Source organism: Dreissena polymorpha, chromosome 11 (genome assembly GCF_020536995.1).
Source record: "Dreissena polymorpha isolate Duluth1 chromosome 11, UMN_Dpol_1.0, whole genome shotgun sequence".
NCBI lineage: Eukaryota > Metazoa > Mollusca > Bivalvia > Myida > Dreissenidae > Dreissena > Dreissena polymorpha.
In genome coordinates this window covers 57,678,786-57,699,305 of record NC_068365.1, presented here as the reverse complement: position 1 = coordinate 57,699,305, position 20,520 = coordinate 57,678,786, and the positions used below count along the sequence as shown (strand labels likewise).

The window sequence follows — 20,520 nt, the reverse complement described above, 5'->3', positions numbered from 1 at the left end:
GCCTGTGTATTTCATTTTAAAGGGGTCTAAATCCAATAATGCGTTAACTGAACTTCTGGGACCAGCGGTACCTTTGGTGGAATTATGTACAATAAGATCTTTGTTTTGTATTGTACATGTCTTACTAATATGATTAGACCTCAATTTATGTTTATTAAGTAAGCAGTGTGGGTTGTTCTCACAAGTGTGAATATCTGTAATATATTATCGCATTATTTTATTCTTAAGATTTGTATATGTAATTTGTTTCTCATATTTTAACTTTATTGCTAAACAAAACCAAAATATCTGTTTAAGGAACGTATTAAGTGCAGAATATCTGGGCCTCTGTAACACAATTATACAGCTTGCTTTGTTAGAGGTGATCAAAGCAGATAAGTTATAACAAAACATCAACGTGACTTTTAACATATTCCGGTATGCGATTAAACTCTAAGCTTTTGTTTCGAAATTCAGCTTTAGATCTTTTCAAGTCAACCCGAATGCCATTACGCTTCTTGATTACAACTTTACTTCATTTTGATTCGCTACAAACCATTAATGTACCAACATGCTTAAAACGTGTACTTTGAAGTGGGAATTTTCGTATATGTTTGTATATGTTTATAAAAAAATATATATTCCACATTTTACCTTATGCAAGGACGTTAAATACAATTGTATGAGACTACATACATATATTAGAATAATTTGCGTTTCCCCCTGCTAGTTGACGTTCTTCAACGATAACCATCGGGAGTAAAAAACCTGTAATATAGATGTTTATGGGAAAGCTTTTGTGTGTGATTGTGTATGTCAGAATTTATTTATATAGATGTAAATATATATAAGTATATGTAAATAACTTGAACACATGATTTTGATCTAAGACCTTATGCTTTATAAGTATTTAAATGTCATTAAGCGTAAGAATCGGGTGCCTTAGTCTGATTCTCAATACCATATATATTCTGCATTCGATGTGATAAGATGAATCACTATATATACAATAATATGTTCAAAACATTTACGTTGTAAAAGTCACATATATGTAAAAAATATGTTGTAAAATCATGTATTTTGATGTAAACAAACTGATTTGTTTGCTTGTAATCACGATCATTTGTTTTACCTTGCTACCCCTTTGTTTATTTTTGTTCTTGTTTCTTTGTACTTAATTTGCTGAATTGCTTTCATCTTAAAATGCAGAAGTTTAAAGTTGAAAATGATGTCGATGTATACTATATACCAATTACATGTTTAATAATTAAAAAAAAAAAAAAAAAAAAAATTTAAAACTTACTGGACAAGCACATACAAATTACGATTCACATCACCCTCCACCTACTTAAATGATTAAATTATGTACTTAAAATGTTAAAGGATTAAACAATAAAGACAAACGAATAAAAATCTTAAAATGGTTAGACGAAAAAAAATATAGTATATGCCTTTTACAAGAATGTCATTTGACACCTACTTTAGCACAAACCTTAAAAGATGAATGGGACGGATAAATCTATCTCAGTGGAGAACATACTAATAAACAAGGCATTGCCTTTCTGATAAAAAATAATATAGGGGTCACAGTCGATAACTTTAAGGAAATAATAATTGGCAGACAAGCAAGTATAGATATCAAAATACACGAAACACAAATAACATTAATCAACGTCTACGGCCCTAACATAGACGATTCCACATTTTACGAAACATTACAATCCTTTATAATTAATAACCAAGATAAAAATATTATAATCGGTGGTGATTTTAATACTGTCCTGAACCCATTAATAGATAAAAAGAATGGAAACCTTTATACTCATACTAAAAATAGAAACATTTTAAATAACATAATTGAAAACTACAATATGATAGATATCTGGCGTACAATTTACCCAAACGAGAGCAAATTCACCTGGCACTCAAACACAAAACCAACAATATTTTGTAGATTAGACTATTTTTTAATATCTGAATCTCTTTGCAACATTATTGACACATGTAAAATAAAACCAGGATTTATGACTGACCACTCTCTAGTTGAACTTAAACTGCACAATATACAACCTGAAAGAGGCCCAGGATACTTTAAAATTAACAACAGCATCTTATTAGATACACAATATCAAACACAAATAAAACAGGAAATATTAAATACAGTTCAAAATAATAAAGATGCAAACCCAAACACCTTATGGGAAGTAATTAAAGGAAATATACGTAACACAACAATTAGATACACATCATTTAAACAAAAAGAAACACGCAAACTTGAAACTGAAACCATCAAAACCATTGAAACACTTGCAAAACAATTGCAACAAACAAACACAAATGACACCACCGACATCAAAAATGAAATAACATTAAAAAAACAAATATTAGATGGAATCTATCATACACATCTCAATGGAATAATACTAAGAGCGCGCGCACAGCATGTTGAACACAATGAAAAGAATACAAAATATTTCGCAAACATTGAAAAACGTAGAAGTGAACAAAAAACTGTACACAAATTAGTAGTCAATGGCAAAGATATAACAAACAGAACTCAAATACTAGAAGAACAACGTTTATTTTTCGAAACCCTCTATAAACGAAAAAATGTTGAAAATAACACTCTTTTTAAAAATACACATCACGCTTTAAACCAGGAAGAAAAAGAATTGTGCGACGGATTGCTTAATAAATATGAATGTGGATTAGCCCTAAAAGAAATGCAAAATAACAAAAGCCCAGGATCTGATGGCATCACAATCGAATTTTATAAAATATTCTGGAATGATATAAAAACACATTTAATTAATTCACTTAACTATTCATTTAACAACGAAAACTTAACTACGCTCCAAAAACAAGGTATTATATCACTTATTCCAAAACCTGGAAAAAACGTAGAATCCTTATCAAACTGGCGCCCGATTAGTTTACTAAACAATGATTATAAAATTGCAACCAAAAGTATAGCAAACAGAATAAAAAAAATATTACCATCAATCATTTCAAAATCTCAATCTGGTTTCATAAAAGGACGTTACATTGGTGAAAACGTTCGTCTTATCCAAGAATGCATAAACTATTTCAACAATTCAAATAATCCTGGTCTAATATTCTTTGCAGACTTTGAAAAGGCATTCGATTCGCTTGATCATTCATTTATGTTCTCTTGCTTAGAAAATATGAACTTTGGTGAAAGTCTGATTCAATGGGTAAAACTATTCTATACCGATATTCACAGTATAATCATCAACAATGGCTTCTTTTCAAAAAGTTTTAACATCGAACGAGGGGTTCGACAAGGATGTCCACTCTCATCATCGCTTTTTATTATCTGCATCGAGTATCTATCACATCACATCCAATCAAATAAACACATAAAAGGCATATCACTAGAACCTGACGAAGAAATCAAACAATCCCTATTTGCTGACGATGCAACTTATTTTTTAAATAACAATTACGATTCTTTCCATAACCTAATAGAATCGCTAACCCTTTACGGAATGACATCGGGTCTTAAACTAAACAAAAGTAAATGTACTGTGCTACGAGTAGGTAAATTAAAACAAAGTAATGTTCAATATAAAAAAGAAAAGAAATTTAATTGGACATCCGATGAAGCCACAACGTTAGGAATTACATTCACAAATAATGAAAAGGATACAGTTCTTAAAAACATACTACCTAAATTACAGAATGTTAAAAACTGCTTAAAATCATGGCATCATCGTAAACTTACACTTATCGGAAAAAACACAGTATTGAAAACGTTTGCACTTCCTAAATTAATATATGTATTAACAGTTCTCCCAAATCCACCAAATGATGTTATTAACGATATAAAATCAGCAATATTTAATTTCATATGGGACGGTAAGCCTGATAAAATAAAAAGAACTCAGTTAATTCAATCTGTAGAAAATGGAGGTATCCAATTAACGAACATTGACTCATTCATGAATGCAATCAAATGCAGCTGGGTTGAACGATACCTAGATAATACCAATACGAGTAAATAGAAATTATTCTACCAGAAAATCCTAAAAAAATATGGTGACTCCTTACTCTTTGAATGTAACATCAGCAATACTATCTTACATGAAATTGCAAACGAAAACATATTTCTGTCTGATGTTCTATCAGCGTGGAGTGAGGTCACTCATAACTTAGAGACCCAAACCAGCAGTAAAACAATTTTATGGAACAATAAAGACATAACTTCAAACAATAAGACGTTTTTCTATAAAGACTGGTTTGAACGAAGCATTAAATATGTCGACCAATTATATGACTACAGAATTAAGGATTTCTACTCTTTTGATAATATATGCTACATATACGGAATACCTTTTCTGAAGTACTACACACTAATCAAAAGCATACAAACACATATTAAATCTGAAACTAATACAAATAATACACCATGTACTCAAACAACTTTTGTAGAAAACATACTTGGAAGAAAAAACAAAACAAATAAAATATTTTACACACTACAAATTAAAAACCCTACAGAAAACTCCAAAATCCGAAATAAATGGCAAGTCCTTTTTGGAGAAAATGAACTAAATTGGAAACACATATTTACCATGCCATATAAAGCAACTATTGAAAGCACACTGCGAAACTTTCAATATAAATACATCCATAGAATTATAGCTACAAATAAATATCTCTTTAAATGTAAATTATCTAACTCAAATCTGTGTGATTTCTGCAGTGAAAACATTGAAACTATAGAACATCTTTTTTGGGAGTGCAAACACATCCAGCCTATTTGGAATCAATTAATATCTTTTCTTGAACAACATCAACTAAACGTTTAACTATCTTTCTTAAATGTAAGTTTCGGAATTAACTCATTGAAATCAATAGACTGTAATAATATTGTGAATTTTATGGTTATATTGATGAAATATTTTATCTTAAACATGAAGTACAAAAAACAAGTACCAAATTTTAATTGTTTTGTCCATAGTCTTAAACTAAAAATCGAGATTGAGAAAGAAATAGCCCTCAGTAATGACACATTACAAATCTTTGAACAAAAATGGAATCGGATTAAATTCTCATAATGTTTTGTCCACATTACAAATCTTTGAACAAAAATGGAATCGGATTAAATTCTCATAATGTTTTGTCCACTTATATACATTTCACTCTGAGTTTATCTCTCTAAAATAGTTTTGTTTATTTATTTTTTTTTTATTCTTATTTTCAATCAGATAAGATCATTGTGAATATACAACAAAACACACAAGTCCAGAATGTTTTTCTTCCAACTTTATACAACTCATCATTTTCCATAACTATTCCTCTGTTGTTCTTTTCTTTTCTCTCTAAAAAAAATTATATATATATATTAGCATATCTTGTATAACATGTCTGAACTATATTGCTTTGTACAATCACTATGTTGTATGAACATATACATGTTAACATTGTATGTATGAAATTGAATAAAAAAATAAATAAATAAAACCTGTAAACTTTGTAATAGATTATGTTTGCATGTCAAACACAAAATTTAAATTTAAAATTATAAATGGGTCGTGCTCTATGAAAAGGGGGTTTATTGCATGTTCGTAAAGTGTCGTCCCGTATTGGCCTGTCAGGGACGACACTTTCCGCTTTTATGGTATTATTTTCGTTTACAGAAAGTCTCTTCTTAGCAAAAATCCAGTGTTTGCGGAAAAGGTCTGGCCTGCCCGCAACATGGCGATTGAGCGGTTGTGTTCCTGAATATTTATACCAGCGATGTTTCTATGACTCCGGTAGGGTAGTATATAGAAGTCGAACTGACCGTGTATAAGTCCGTCCGTCCGGAATCCTTTTGAGGAGTTTGCCTTAAAGCTTGAAGTAATTTACTTGTTATTTTGGTATGTGAGTCTACCTGCATGATTTACAGATTAAGTTAGGGTTTTGATCCGGTCCTTTCATTTTTACGAAGTTAAGGGCCTTTTCTGGCACTTTTATTTGAAATAACCGTTTTCCGGATTTTTAATGAAATTCTTTGAAATACTGATCTTATTTTTGGTGTGTGGCTTTACCTACATTACATTAGGATCAGGTTCGAGTTTCTTTCCTGTCGACTATCTTTAGACGAGGTACCAATTTTCTCTAAAATACCTGCTGTGAGGCTTGAAAGCGCAGTAGGGGACATTTCGTTTCACCAACAGAGTTCATGATGGAATCAATTTTATGTTTCCCTGGTGTAAAAACACACCTTAAATGATGCATTAATATTTAAATTAGCATTAAATCGTGTTTCACCATTTTCTCTTGCAACAAGATGAAACTATACCTAACCCTCGTGCTAAAACGTCCGATTGCCACGGATGCATAACTTTATCGTTGGCATGCACATAATGTAGTCACATTATCACATGTATAATTTTAAGTCAAGATCTTTACTTATAACTGAGATATTCAAGTTTGAAAAGTGTTGTGTTAGAAAACTGTCCTAGTGTATAGAGAATATCTAGTTACTTTATCATCGTTTTGCTATATATAATGTGCGGCTTAGAATAAAATAACGGCGAGGCTTGCCGAATATTTGTATTTGATAAAACGCTGATGGTGATAGCGCCTTAGTAATATGACACGACGTTGATATGACCAGAAACAAGAGCTCGACTATTCGAGTGCTTGACAGTATGACATAAGCCATTGTTCATATTCAATAAGGTCAAGGTAATACAGTCAAATTCTTAGTGGAAAAGGACCATAATTGAAACATATTGTTCGCTTATGTTTAAAAAAAGTTGTACTTTATAGACGATTGTGAGTTCAGGTATATTTTCCACAATCTATTGAACATTTATATAGACATAAAACAAAATAATAAGATTTTATTTCAAAAGTTTGATAGAAAAGCTTGGGTGGGATGGTTGGACGGTCCTTCAAAAATAAAATAAATAAATAATTGTGTTTTGTTTTCAACATGGTTTGGGTGGAGTCTATTATGGTATATCAGGTAACTGTTGTTTTGTCAAGGTATGAATCAAATCTGATTATAACTAAAGAAGTTATGGCAATTTAAGCAACAAAATTGTAATTGACATTGAAAATCACTTTCACTTTCAAGGTCATTCAAAGGTCAAATTCAACTTGCCAGGTACAGTTCCCTCATGATATTAAGAACGTATTTGAAGTTTTAAGCAATAGCTTTGATACTTTAGAAGTAAAGTGGATCTAAACACAAAATTTAATACAATATTCAAAGTTACTAAGACAAAAAAGGGCCATAATTTCGTTTAAAAGCCACACAGAGTTATTCACCTTGCCCTGTACAGTCCCATTACGATATTACGCGAGTTTTCCAAGTCTGAAAGCAATAGCTATAATACTTTATGAGTAAAATGGACCAAAAACACAAAACGTTACCAAATGTTTAATTATCTAAGTATAAAAGGGGCAATAATTCTGTCAAAATGCCAGTCAGAGTTATATAACTTCGCTTGCACAGTCCCCTTATGATAAATAGTAAGTGTTGAAAGTATGTATTTAATTTAAACAATAATTGTATGCATGAAACAAACCAGATGAAAATTTAATTTTCGCGTTGTTCAGTTCTAGTAAAATCTTTGTAACTACAGTTACTTAAATAATCAAACATAAATCGTTTTCTAAATAATCCTATAAGACTTAATGAAAATGCAAAGAAATATCACAACTTTGAAGGTTAAGGCAACACCAAAATTGCCGTCCCATTATTGAGAGAGCTCGTGTGAGTCTTAAAGTACATTAGTAAGATCTTTGAGTTAAGGAGCCCAAGATAAACATTGGTACCCAATGGTGAACATTTGGAAAAAGTTAGTTTTTCTGATTTGGCTGATGAATGATAAAGTTAAGGTCTGCTCAGAGCTGAAATTTGCCCAAATTTAACCTTTTCCCTCTGAGTGATACATAGGTCTATGAGCAAGGAGGACAGTTTTTTAACGTGTGGTAAGTTATTACAAACATATCAGATAAATAATGAAGTTACATTTTGCATAAGCTGTATAACGCCCAAATATGACCTTCAACCTCTTAAGTGTGACATTGACAGTAGAGCTGAAAATACAGATTTTACATGTGAAATGAAATTTCAACTTTATTTAATTTTCAAGTTAACGACTTAGACAACACCAGACTTGCCATCCCAATATTGAGATAGCTCACGTGAGTCTAGAAGTATAACAATAAGAATTATGACAGTATTATATAACTTTTTCATCAAAAGTTTTGTTTATTAGTTATTTTGTAGAAGATCAAGCTAACTTTTTAAAAAATATGTCAACCAGAAGCTAAATGTGTATTCACCAGTTCAGATATCATGGAAGCCAAATATCGCTTTTAAATGATATTTTTCCAGTACATTAGTGCATTTTAAGATTATGTTTTCTCATTTATGTTAAAAGCAATATTGTCAATTACAGTAATAGATGTTAAACAAATAACAAAGAAGTTTTTATTTTAATCTTCAATAACTTCTACAAAACACTAAATAAATGGTCTGACTGCAAAATATAATCATTAACTAAATTTCGCTTAAAGAAAATTAAAATTGCGCAGTACATACAACATTATTAACATGCAAGCAGTGAATACTAAGAAGGCACTTACTGGAGACGCAATGAACTTAACTGTTTTGAGAAAAAAGTGTTTTACTGTTTCATATCAGGAAAAATGCCTCATACTCTTGCTGCCTCGTTTTTCAAAATATTTCTCAACCTGTGTCAATACATCACAACTGCCTACCCTTCTGGTGGTGATGATTTGATTGGAAGCATTTTCAAACTAGGGCAAGATATTTTTAGAACAGACTGAGCAAGGAACATGATGTTTCAGCAAAAGATGTAACAAACACATTGTTCACAAGGTTTCACTAAAGGTATATATAAAACTATAATAAAAATTGCGCCATGTTGTCTGGCGTTCATGTTTTTAAATTGAAAAGAATCATTTAAAAACCAGGCAAATATATCATAGGGACAAACTTTCCAACCAAGGTTCATTAAGTTTAGACCTAAATGATGCCTCTAGGTGGTAAGAAGATGTTTATGACATACAATCATGAAAAACAACGGAAAAAGGTCATTATGAAAGCTCATGTGAGCTAAAACTACTGTAAGAAAGCTCTCCTTATATCAACGCTCTGCATTTCATCAGACACAACCTCCGCCATGTTAATTAACCTCTTTACCATATTTGCAGAATAAATCTTCCTTAAAACTTTATTCAAGGCCAATATACCCATTCGTCTAGCTTTTGTTTCATCATGATTTTTCATCGAATCAATAAATTCCTGTGCCGGCCTCTGCAGTTGTGCATACATCGTCAACATGTCCTCTACGATGCTAGTTGCTTCTTTGTTTTGTAATGCAAGGACCGAGGCTATAATTTCATTGCTAAAGGTTTTCTCAATGCAATCAAGAGCCTTTGAAACAATACTTACATGAAGCTCTTGATTCTCAATGAAAGAATTCAGCATCCATTTAACTACAATGATATCAACCAAACATTCAGCATAACTGCTGAATTCATTTGCATTCTGCCCTGACTTATCTGCCCGAGTTCGTTCCAGCCAAAAAACTGCAATTTTTAACAAAGGCTCAAGAATTGTTCTTGCTGACTTTTTAGAGATTCCTTCTTCCATGTTTTGCTCGTCACCATTATCATTTATATCATGTGTAGTCCCAGAATCTACCTCCACACTAGTTGCAAGCTTTTCATCTGTTTTCCTCTCTACTGCAGGGGGCAACCTCATTTTTCCATCATCTGCCACTTTTCTAGACACAATGTGGTCCAGATCTAAAATTTTAAAGATCTTCTGCAACCCAGATGTGGAAATATTCAACTGTGTCCACTCATTCTGGCAGTACAAAAGCAAAAGCATCATATCAGAACTGGATACAGTCTGGGTCACATGACCTGTGGCATTATGAGATTGGTCACTGTTGACCTTATTTGAATTATGGGAATGTTCAGTCACATGACCTGTATTGCACTGGGATTGGTCAATGTTATGTTCAGTTGCATCATGGAAAGAACTAGTCAGGTGACCTTTGGAATCAGTCAGATGACTACAAACTGACATAAATGTCTTGGTGAAGGTGAGTTTCTCAGACATCCCTACATCCCTGGAAACAAAACAAAATATGGAACATTAATGCTTAGCCCTCATTTAGCAGGGCATCTCACATGTTTAAAGCCACACACCTTATTTGGCATAGTAAATTTAAGTGTAAATAAGAAACATATTTGATCTATGCCAATTAGAATAATTATATCTGGTGGTAACAAGATATAAACCGTCTTTTTTGTGCTTTAAAACAAAAAAATAAGTGCGTTTGTCGAAATGGACGTATACGTCTAGAAATCCTACCTTCGGTTTTAAAAGCGGTGCCGTTTGAAAAATAATAAATAACTTGCTAACTAGGCTATAGATTTAATTTGTTGATGCAAATTAGAATATATCTGGTGGTTACAAGGTAGAAATCCATCTTTTTTTGGGCTTTAAAACTTAAAAATAATGGCATTTGTCGAAATGAATGGATGTTTACGTCTAGAAGTCCTACTTTCGGTTTTAAAAGCGGTACTGTTTGAAAAATAATAAATAACTTGCTAACTAGGCTATAGATATAATGACAATTTTGCACACTTTCAAATTGCATCTTTATGTATTGATTACCATGTATTTCATTTCAAAGTCAGAGGCAAGGTGTGTGGCTTTAACTTATTATCTTATATTATTCGTCTTTTGTAAGTTGATGACTTAGCTTAATACACGCTATACTGTTACAGATATAATATTGTCTTTTAAATGGCTATAATGTTGACATCTCATGTGATGAGAATAACAATTAAAGTTGTGAGATTGAGACCAAGTAGAAATGTAAAACAGTCGTACTAGACGACATGGATATAAAATGTTCTTGTATATAACAATGCACTTGAGACAAGTCATTTGAAAACTAGGCTAAATGCATGTCATTAAAGTGTCTGCATACACTGAGAACAATTTCCTCTTTTATTGAATTTCTCTTTGAGAGAAAGTCTCTTCTTATCGTAAATCCAATCTATTGTAGGAACAACTCAGATTGATCAAGGATGACTACTGCTCATGCATTAATCCAGGTGTTTCTACAATAAGCATTATTTAAACAAGGGCTGTTTGTAAAACATGCATGCCCCCCATATGGGCTCTCCGTTGTAGTGACAGCCATTGTGTGAATATGTTTTTGACCTTGACCTTTGACCTAGTGACCTGAAAATCAATAGGGGTCATCTGCCAGTCATGATCAATGTACCTATGAAGTTTCATGATCCTAGCCATAAGCGTTCTTGAGTTATCATCCGGAAACCATTTTACTATTTCGGGTCACCGTAACCTTGACCTTTGAGCTAGTGACCTGAAAATCAATAGGGGTCATCTGCGAGTCATGATCAATCTACCTATCGAGTTTCATGATCCTAGGAATAAGCGTTCTTCAGTTATCATCCGGAAACCATTTTACTATTTCGGGTCACCGTGAACATGACCTTTGACCTACTAGTGACCTCAAAATCGATAGGGGTCATCTGCGAGTCATGATCAATGTACCAATGAAGTTTCATGATCTAAGGCATAAGCATTCTTGAGTTATCATCCGGAAACCATTTTACTATTTCGGGTCATCCTGACCTTGAACTTTGACCTAGTGACCTGAAAATCAATAGGGGTCATCTGCGAGTCATGATCAATGTACCTATGAAGTTTCATGATCCTAGGCATAAGCGTTCTTGAGTTATAATCCGGAAACCATTTTACTATTTCGGGTCACCGTGACCTTGACCTTTGACCTAGTGACCTGAAAATCAATAGGGGTCATCTGCCAGCCATTATAAATCTACCTATGAAGTTTCATGATCCTAGGCATAAGCGTTCTTGAGTTATCATCCGGAAACCATTTTACTATTTTGGGTCACTGTGACCTTGACCTTTGACCTAGTGACCTGAAAATCAATAGGCGTCATCTGCGAGTCATGATCAATCTACCTATCAAGTATCATGATCCTAGGCCTAAGCGTTCTTGAGTTATCATCCGGAAACCATTTTACTATTATGGGTCACCATGACCTTGACCTTTGACCTAGTGACCTCAAAATCAATAGGGGTCATCTTCGAGTTATGATCAATGTACCTATGAAGTTTCATGATCCTAGCCCCAAGCGTTCTTGAGTTATCATCCGGAAACCACCTGGTGGACGGACCGACCGACAGACCGACATGTGCAAAGCAATATACACCCTCTTCTTCGAAGGGGGGCATAAAAATAAAACAAACATTTTCCTTACCGTATGGCTCGTAGAAGTGTTTCCAGACACACCCACACCTGGGTGGAAATCACTGCAGAGACTGGTTGCTGGTTCTCTGGAGGTCCAGTCAGCGTTGTCCACAGGGTACCAACCAGTTTGATCACCATGGTAACAAGCTGTATCTTTTCAGGGTTCCTGAATAACAATTATGGAAATCTACCAGAGATAAACCAATTTCGGTCATTCAGATGGGAATATTTTTGGTAGTCGCAAAGCATATGTATACGAACTTTTGGCAAATACATATCATACGGCTTTAAACACACTTTTGATATACAAATTAAGCTGCCAGCTAACTAAAACACATGCCTGCAACAGGATACTACAAGAAACCATCGGAGACTGGTGATGCTCCACAAAGGTTTTTTTTGTCACAATATTACACTATATATTCAGAAAAAAGGAAACGTCTTAAGGGCACAGTAGTTGGGGGGAAAATAATTTGTTTATAGAAAATTTCAAAGGGCCTTAACTCTGTGAAAAATCATCCGACCAGAACCGGCTGATAATATGCACATTTCCTTTTGGTAGTGAAGCTTCCCATAAAGTTTCATTGAATTCCGGTCATTAGTTGCTGAGAAATAGCCCGGACAAGAATTGCACTTTATGTACAGTTAATGGAAAATTTCAAAGGGCCATAACTCTGTGAAAAATCATCCGACCAGAACCCGCTGATAATATGCAAATCTCCTCTTGGTAGTGAAGCTTCCCATAAAGTTTCATTGAATTCCGGTCATCAGTTGCTGAGAAATAGCCCGGACAAGAATTGCACTATATGTACAGTTAATAGAAAATTTCAAAGGGCCATAACTCTGTAAACAATCATCCGACCAGAACCCGCTGATAATATGCACATCTCCTCTTGGTAGTTAAGCTTCCCATAAAGTTTCATTGAATTCCGGTCATTAGTTGCTGAGAAATAGCCCGGACAAAAGTTGTGCACGGACGGACAGACGAAGCGGCGACTATATGCTCCCCCCAAAATGAATTTTAGGGGAGCATAAAAATAGCAAATAACTATTAAACAAATCAGTTTTGTTGAACATTTGCAAATGTGTTTGTTATTGAGAGGAAACCTAATCCTAACCCAGAACATATATGACTAGTAAAACATTCCCTTATTTGAAGACTTGAATATCAACACATTATGAATATCACTACATAACTTGAGGTTTTGAATCGTTTTTCCATGCCATGAAGTACATTTAATTGATCAAAGCTAAATGAATTTAAAGCCCTTTCCAAACTATTATGATTTAGATATGTTGCTAAAAAATTAATCAACAAATTGCATTCCTACTCATCAGAAATCCAGGTAATTCTTTATCAGTCAATAAACATTGATACAAATGAAAGTACTCCTTAACAAGTTTCATGATCCTGGGCCTAAGCATTCTTGAGTTATCATCTGGAAACCATTTTACTATTTCGAGACACTGTGACCTTGACCTTTGACCTAGTGACCTGAAAATCTATAGGGGTCATCTGCCAGCCATGATCAATGTACCTATGAAGTTTCATGATCCTAGGCCTTCTTGAGTTATCATCCAGAAATCATCTGGTGGACGGACTGACCGACATGTGCAAAACAATATACCCCCTCTTCTTCGAAGGGGGGCATAATTATGAACTAAAGTTACTGAAAGTGTTGATCACAATGCCTTACAGTCTATTTATAGCCCCAGCAAGCCACACTAGGAAGCCATGTGTTTGTAGAAGATCAATGACCACACTGCGCTCCTTACATGCAGCCATCAACAACTGAAGAACTTGCAGCTGGAATAAACATGTCACGATTTTACTAGATACAAGCCAGCAGGCTGTTGTAGGACACAGCACTGTATTTGGCATGCTTGTCAGAGTTTCTGGCATATTTAAAAAAAAAAAAAAAAAAAAAAAAAAAAACAACAACAACAACCAACAAATGCATATAATGAATGTAATCCCCTGTGCAAGGAAGCTTAATAAGCTATAACAAGTTATTTCAGGCCTTGAAAGACAAAGAAACAGCAAAATCATACATTTTTTTTCATTCATTTAAGAGTTATATTAATCACATTGAGGGGTCACAATAATGATGTTTGTAGTAAATTGTGTTTCCCTAGATTTGTCAGTTTGAATTCTCAAAAGTCACTATTTCTTTCTTGATTACCACAAGAATGATGATGGCAGTGGTGATGATGACCATGCTAATGGTTATGATGAGTGTCAAAACATTGATAATAATGATGGCAGCGGTCATGATGATGCCATGGTGATGATGATGATTATTATTATGATGCTGATTCCAATAATGTTGCTCCTTTTGTCTAGAGCTGATGCTACTTCTGCTTATTATGGTGATGTAATTGATGAAAGTAATGAATGCAATGATGATGATGACGACTTCATACCTGTTGCTGGTAGTCGGCAGTACTGGAGTCATAGAAACCCTGTACAAGCTTGAATGTGAATCGCTTCTGGAAGATGCGGTAATCAGCTGTCTCTCGTAAACCATCCACCAACAGGGACAGGATCCAACCTTGCTCCTCCTTGTGCTTTAATCAATTATATTATGTTCAGACCAATGTTCATGAAGGTTGGGCAATAAGTGTTGCCTCTAGAGTGTAAACATGGCAAAATTTAAAGACCTAAGACACAAGCAACAACAGATAAAAGATGATCATGTTGTTCTTAGGTGAGCTAAAAATATTTTTAATCACCTGCATAAAAGGGTAAAGGTGTTCGAAACGCAAAAGGAAGAATATAAGCAAAACAATATTCATATATGTTTATCTATGAACTTGATTTGTGCTCAAACATATTTAAATGGGCTAGTTAAAGTTTAATAATTGATGAGCATGTAAGGTCAAGTTTGCACGTATTGATAAGGTGCAAATTAGAATGGGACTTAGGACAAAAATACCTGTCGGTAGTGGTACACACTGTATAACTCAACGAGTGGTTAACTTATTTGATTTTTTTACCTGGAAAGCAGAACTGTTGAAGAGTTTGAAGAATTCTGGAACATTCTGGATGTCTAAGCTGGGCTTTAGGAGCAGGAAGGAGTTGATCACCATGTACATGTGTTCATCTATAAATATACACCAATCAAATACTGTCTATGTAATTGCCATGTGCTCAGCTAGAAATATCAACCAATCAAATGCTGTGTATTAACATGTGTATGACATGCGATTGTCTGTAAATATCAACTAATGAGATTTTCTATGGTAATTGACATGTGCTCACATTGTGTCATTTCATACCGCTTTTAATTGAACATGTCTATTTTATTTCATTTTAAAGTACATGTACTGAACTCAGTTAACAAATTATGGTATGACATGTCAGGTGTTATATATTCATATATAATAACCAACATTTGAACCTGCATTTTTGGGCATTCATAGAGAAAAAAATCAATTCATTTATGAAACAAGGCAAACAAAGGAGAAGATATTGTGTGAAACGGCTCAAATCACCTGGTCTCAACATGAGGGCAGCAGCTCTAGCCAGAAACTGCGTGATAATGGAGGCTAGCTTAGTCTTTGCAATGGGCAAACTATTCTGCAGAAGATCCACAAAGTAGACCAGTTGTTCTTTCTCTGGTATCTTAGCAACCAGCAGGTGTCCATGGTAACAGTCAATGACATGCATGGCGGCGCACCTCATGTCCTCGTCGTGGCTGGATAGGGCGGCCATTGCGTAACCTAGGCAACCGGTCTCGGTGAACTTTCGGCAGTCAACAATGCTAGCTGCAAACATGAGAACAAACAATTACCTGTATTACAGCATTCTTCCATGAAAAGATTCTACATATGAGCCTGGTCAGGGTTTGATGTGCATTAAGTGTCATTCTCACATGCATTAAGGCCACTTTTCCAAAAGAGTGGCTCTTATTGATCTATGAAAGCTGGAGTTAAGGCCTGTTTCATCAAAGATCTTTAGAAACAGTTAAAATACAACTGAAATTTTAACTCGAAGTAAAATCAAATTAACAATCAAATAAAGTGCATACAAAAAAGTTACAGGAAATACATGAGTTCCTGACATCAATTTATCATTGAGGTTTGTAATAAGTAACAATTATTCTAACAAAATTGTATAGTACGTTAAATTTCTAAATACTCTGTTTGAAAAGACGAGCTCGAGATGCTCTTAGCGCTTGCACTCAATCAAACTTGAAAAACTTTAGTGAGGAAATAACACACAAAGGTGACCTAATTTTTCTTCAAATATGAATGGAAATGTGAAAAAATGAATGAGGGCCGATAAGATTTAAATTCCCTCCTGCAAAATATTTTAACTGTACCTGGTTCAAGAAAATGACTGAACAGGGGTAGCAAGAAGCAGGGGTCGTAGCAACTCTCAACTGTCTTCAGTTGATCAGCAGTGCATATACCTTGGCCCTGAAAAAAGCATATTGATAAACACTGAGTTAGAAAATGCTTGGCCCTGGATTACACATATGGATAAACACAAAGTAGGTTATTCTTGGCCCTGGAATAAGCATATAGATAAATGCAGAGTCAGATCATTCTTAGCCCTGGAATATGCTGCATAAATCACTGTTGTTAATGTACCTTGGTGCAGAAACAACCATATGGCTTAACAGTGATGTACATTATACTAAGCCCTGGAATAAGCATATGTATAAACAATGATTTAGATATGCCTTGCGCATGGAATAAGCATATGGATAAACACTGTTGGAATTAAGAGTATACAAGGAGACACGCATGTGGAGATGTTTGTACAACATGAATGGCCTCAAACTTGCTGAAAAGTAACCCAATAAAACCACAACCTTTGATATTTTGCTTTTGGATCACCCTTTGTTAAGACTATGCACCACATTTTTTTTATTTTTACAATTTGCTATATATTGTGTTGAAGCAATTTTCATATTGCAAAGCAACCAATTTCTTCTCTTCTTTCGAGGTGGGCATAATCAGTTTTGATTGCAATAGTATAATTCACTGATACATGTAATACCGGGTAGTTAAATAAATTGCCAGTTCAAGACTTAACCATGAACCAGTCTCTGGGAAAAGTAAGCTTAATGTATATGAATAAAGGGTCCTCCCAGATTAGCCTCTGCATTTTGCAAAGGCTAATATGAAACTACACATTGCGCCCGGACTACCTTAAAATGGAAAAAAATAAGCAGTCAGACATTCAAACTTAACGAAATAATCAAACAATTTCATGCACACATTCATGCATGTTTCACTTTTGAAGCTGTGTAAACCCGTACCAGCCCAGAACTTATGTAACAGCATTAAACAAGCAAATTTGTTGAATTGATATCCCCCGCCAATATACTTCTGGACACAAAAGTGTTATATTTGACACTCGGATAGATAACGCATAGTAAAGGAATGACTAAATAATGAATGACTAAATAATGAATAATTCATAAAATTTGTGACCTTTGACCTCAATGTGTGAGCTTGACCTTAGCCCCAAGGATTATGGGTGTTTAGTGTGAAGCACCCCCAGATGATTGAGAACAACTATGGCAAGTTTTATGGCTCTGGCTCATGTGTTAATGGACATTAGAGCTGCAACAATTCGATCCGATGCATCAAAAATCGGTTTTAACTGCGTTGATTCGATTACGATACCAACCCTACCAAATTCGATTCGATTCTTTAACATATAGGCATAGAAAGGTAAAGCGTGCTGTACTCCGACTATTTGATATGGGAAGGTGTTGGTTTTATCTTTACCTGTAATTACGACGCGCGTGATTGATTACTTATTACTTAAGTCATCCAATCAATAAGCGCGTTACGGTCTACTTTCGGAAAAAGGGTCAAAATGGCTGAACAAGTTGTGGCCTACAAATTGAAATTATCAGATGCGCCTAAGAAGCTTAAATCAAAAGTGTGACAGTATTTTGGGTTTCGGGATGGTAGTCCTCCCAATAAAGCTATGTGTAAACTGTGCTTCACGGACGTGGCGTACCCTAAGTGCGGTTCAACCACTAATCAAATGCAACATGTCGAACGCAAACATAACGTTGATTTGGCAGGAGGTAGCACCAGTTCAACTACTCAAGTCACCAGCCTTATTATTATTTATTTATTTATTATATTATTGTGTAGTCAACACAATCTTCTAGTCAGAAGTTTATTGATATTAATATTGAGTTCATAATTTGCTATTCTTTATGTGTTTTATTGAAATATTGACATAGTTTGTCAATAAATTGGCAGTTTCTTGCTAAATATTTCTTATAAATGTTAATTTAACCCACTTTCAACAGTTTTTAAAACACTGTTGAACCAACCAAACTATATCTAACAAACACACACATGCCCAAGATATCTAGTTATGCAACACATTTGAACAGAAATGTTTATTTTGAGGCAGAAGAGTAAATATATGATAAAACTAGGTTGAAAGATTAATTGAATTGAAACAATCGGTATCGGACTGTCTGAAATCGAAATCGAATCGAGCTTTTGGTGAATCGTTGCAGCTCTAATGGACATAAAGCTCTAAGCTTATATTAAAAAGGTTGTTTTCAAGATACAAAGGGCCATAACTCCGTTATTAACAGATGGTGTACAATGCCATTTGACGTGCATCATCCTCTTATCCATATATATATTCATATCAAGTTTCAATGAAATCCGCCAAAGCACTTCCAAGATATGGCTCCTGACAAAAAAACACATTTTTTTAAGATACAAAGGGCCATTAATCCGTTATAAACAGATTGTGTACAATGCCATTTGGCATACATAATCCTCTTATCCATATATATATACTCATACCAAGTTTCAATGAAATCCGCCAAAGCACTTTCAAGATATGGCTCCGGACACAAAAGTGCCGGACGGACGGAAAAAAAGACGGAAGGACGGACAACGCCAAAACAATATCCCTCCGCCTATGGCGAGGGATAACAATACACATACCTGCAGTTTCCTTCGAAGTGGGAAATTTAAGATGGACATTTGGATAAGCTTTGTGTCAATCATAGCCAGAACCTCAGACACGTTTGTCTGCTTTAAGGACGGTCCTAGATTTTTCCGTAAGGCGTGTAGTTCAATTGCTTTCTCTCCCCAGACGTATGGTCTGTAAGTTATATGGAAAACTGATTCAAACAATGTACACATTCTCCAGATATGGTTTAAACAATGTTTTGTGTAAAGTTACCCAACAATATAATAACATCACTTAGTTAGAAATGAAAAGGCAAACTATACCTCAACTTCATATGCATGTAATTTCACATCATTAAATATGAGATCCTACATGGCTTTCCATAACAATGTTTTAGTATTTATGAGTGGATATTGCTGCATACAAAACACCGTTATACATTTAATTTGGAATCAGATAATGCCTTATTATTTTGATAGTTTCTAAACTGAACATGGTTAATATACAAATAATGTTTTTGCTCATATTGGATATGATTACTTACTTGAAGATTGCCAAAGAAATATCATTCTTTTCATAGAACTGCATTAATTTCAAAAGCTTCTGATCTGTAAATGAGAAATAAACTTCTTTGTACACTAATGTTTAACTACATAAGTCTATTATACATATAGGTTGATATAATAAGTTACAATAGTTTCATACAAGTATACTTTAGTTAAGGCGTGTACAAATAGAAACCTAATTAATGGATTGTTTTGGAAATAAAATTCCACAGACATCAAGGGAATGTAAGCACAATAAAATGTTTCTGCAACAACTATGTTGCATATGTTGTAATATGAAACAATTCGTTTAAACAGAGAAGTAAGGCTATGATTAATAGATGATGAATAGATTTCGTTTCCCAATGAACATGAGATCTAAATAAAATGTGTATGCCTTCCATCATGCAGTCCATTGTCAATGTGTAACTTTTCAGAGATGTTCTAATATTGCCTCAAGCTTGAGCTTTGACCTGTTGATCTGAATATTGACTGTCACAGTTGTTTACCCTTTCAGTGCAGGAACCGAATTTTAAAGGCCTTTGCAAACAGTTTGGATCCAGATGAGACGCCACAGAACGTTGCGTCTCATCAGGATCCAAACTGTTTGCTATTCTGATAGTATTCTTTGAAAAAAATAGAAGAAAATGCTAATTTTAGAAATTCTGCAGACGACATTTTAGCAGACGACAAATTTCCCAGCATGCAAAGGGTTAACCTTCCTTCATTACTAAGCAGCATACTAATCTATATAATCTTAGGTTCAAAT

At 34.2% G+C, this 20,520-nt stretch overlaps 1 protein-coding gene across 2 annotated transcripts in view; it reads right to left on the bottom strand.

Moving 5' to 3' along the window:
• Positions 1 to 8,067: 8,067 nt before the first annotated feature.
• LOC127850334 (nucleolar pre-ribosomal-associated protein 1-like) overlaps positions 8,068 to 20,520 on the bottom strand; it is a 59,526-nt gene continuing 47,073 nt past the window's right edge. For both annotated transcript variants that reach the window (XM_052383305.1, XM_052383306.1), the window contains exons 26-34: positions 19,751 to 19,814; positions 19,239 to 19,398; positions 16,622 to 16,718; positions 15,792 to 16,064; positions 15,294 to 15,400; positions 14,721 to 14,864; positions 13,994 to 14,103; positions 12,307 to 12,462; positions 8,068 to 10,109 (exon numbers count right to left, since the gene is read on the bottom strand). In XM_052383305.1, the coding sequence (XP_052239265.1) occupies positions 9,092 to 10,109; positions 12,307 to 12,462; positions 13,994 to 14,103; positions 14,721 to 14,864; positions 15,294 to 15,400; positions 15,792 to 16,064; positions 16,622 to 16,718; positions 19,239 to 19,398; positions 19,751 to 19,814 (2,129 nt within the window). In that variant the 3' untranslated portion in view covers positions 8,068 to 9,091. The remainder of the gene's footprint in view (positions 10,110 to 12,306; positions 12,463 to 13,993; positions 14,104 to 14,720; positions 14,865 to 15,293; positions 15,401 to 15,791; positions 16,065 to 16,621; positions 16,719 to 19,238; positions 19,399 to 19,750; positions 19,815 to 20,520) is intronic.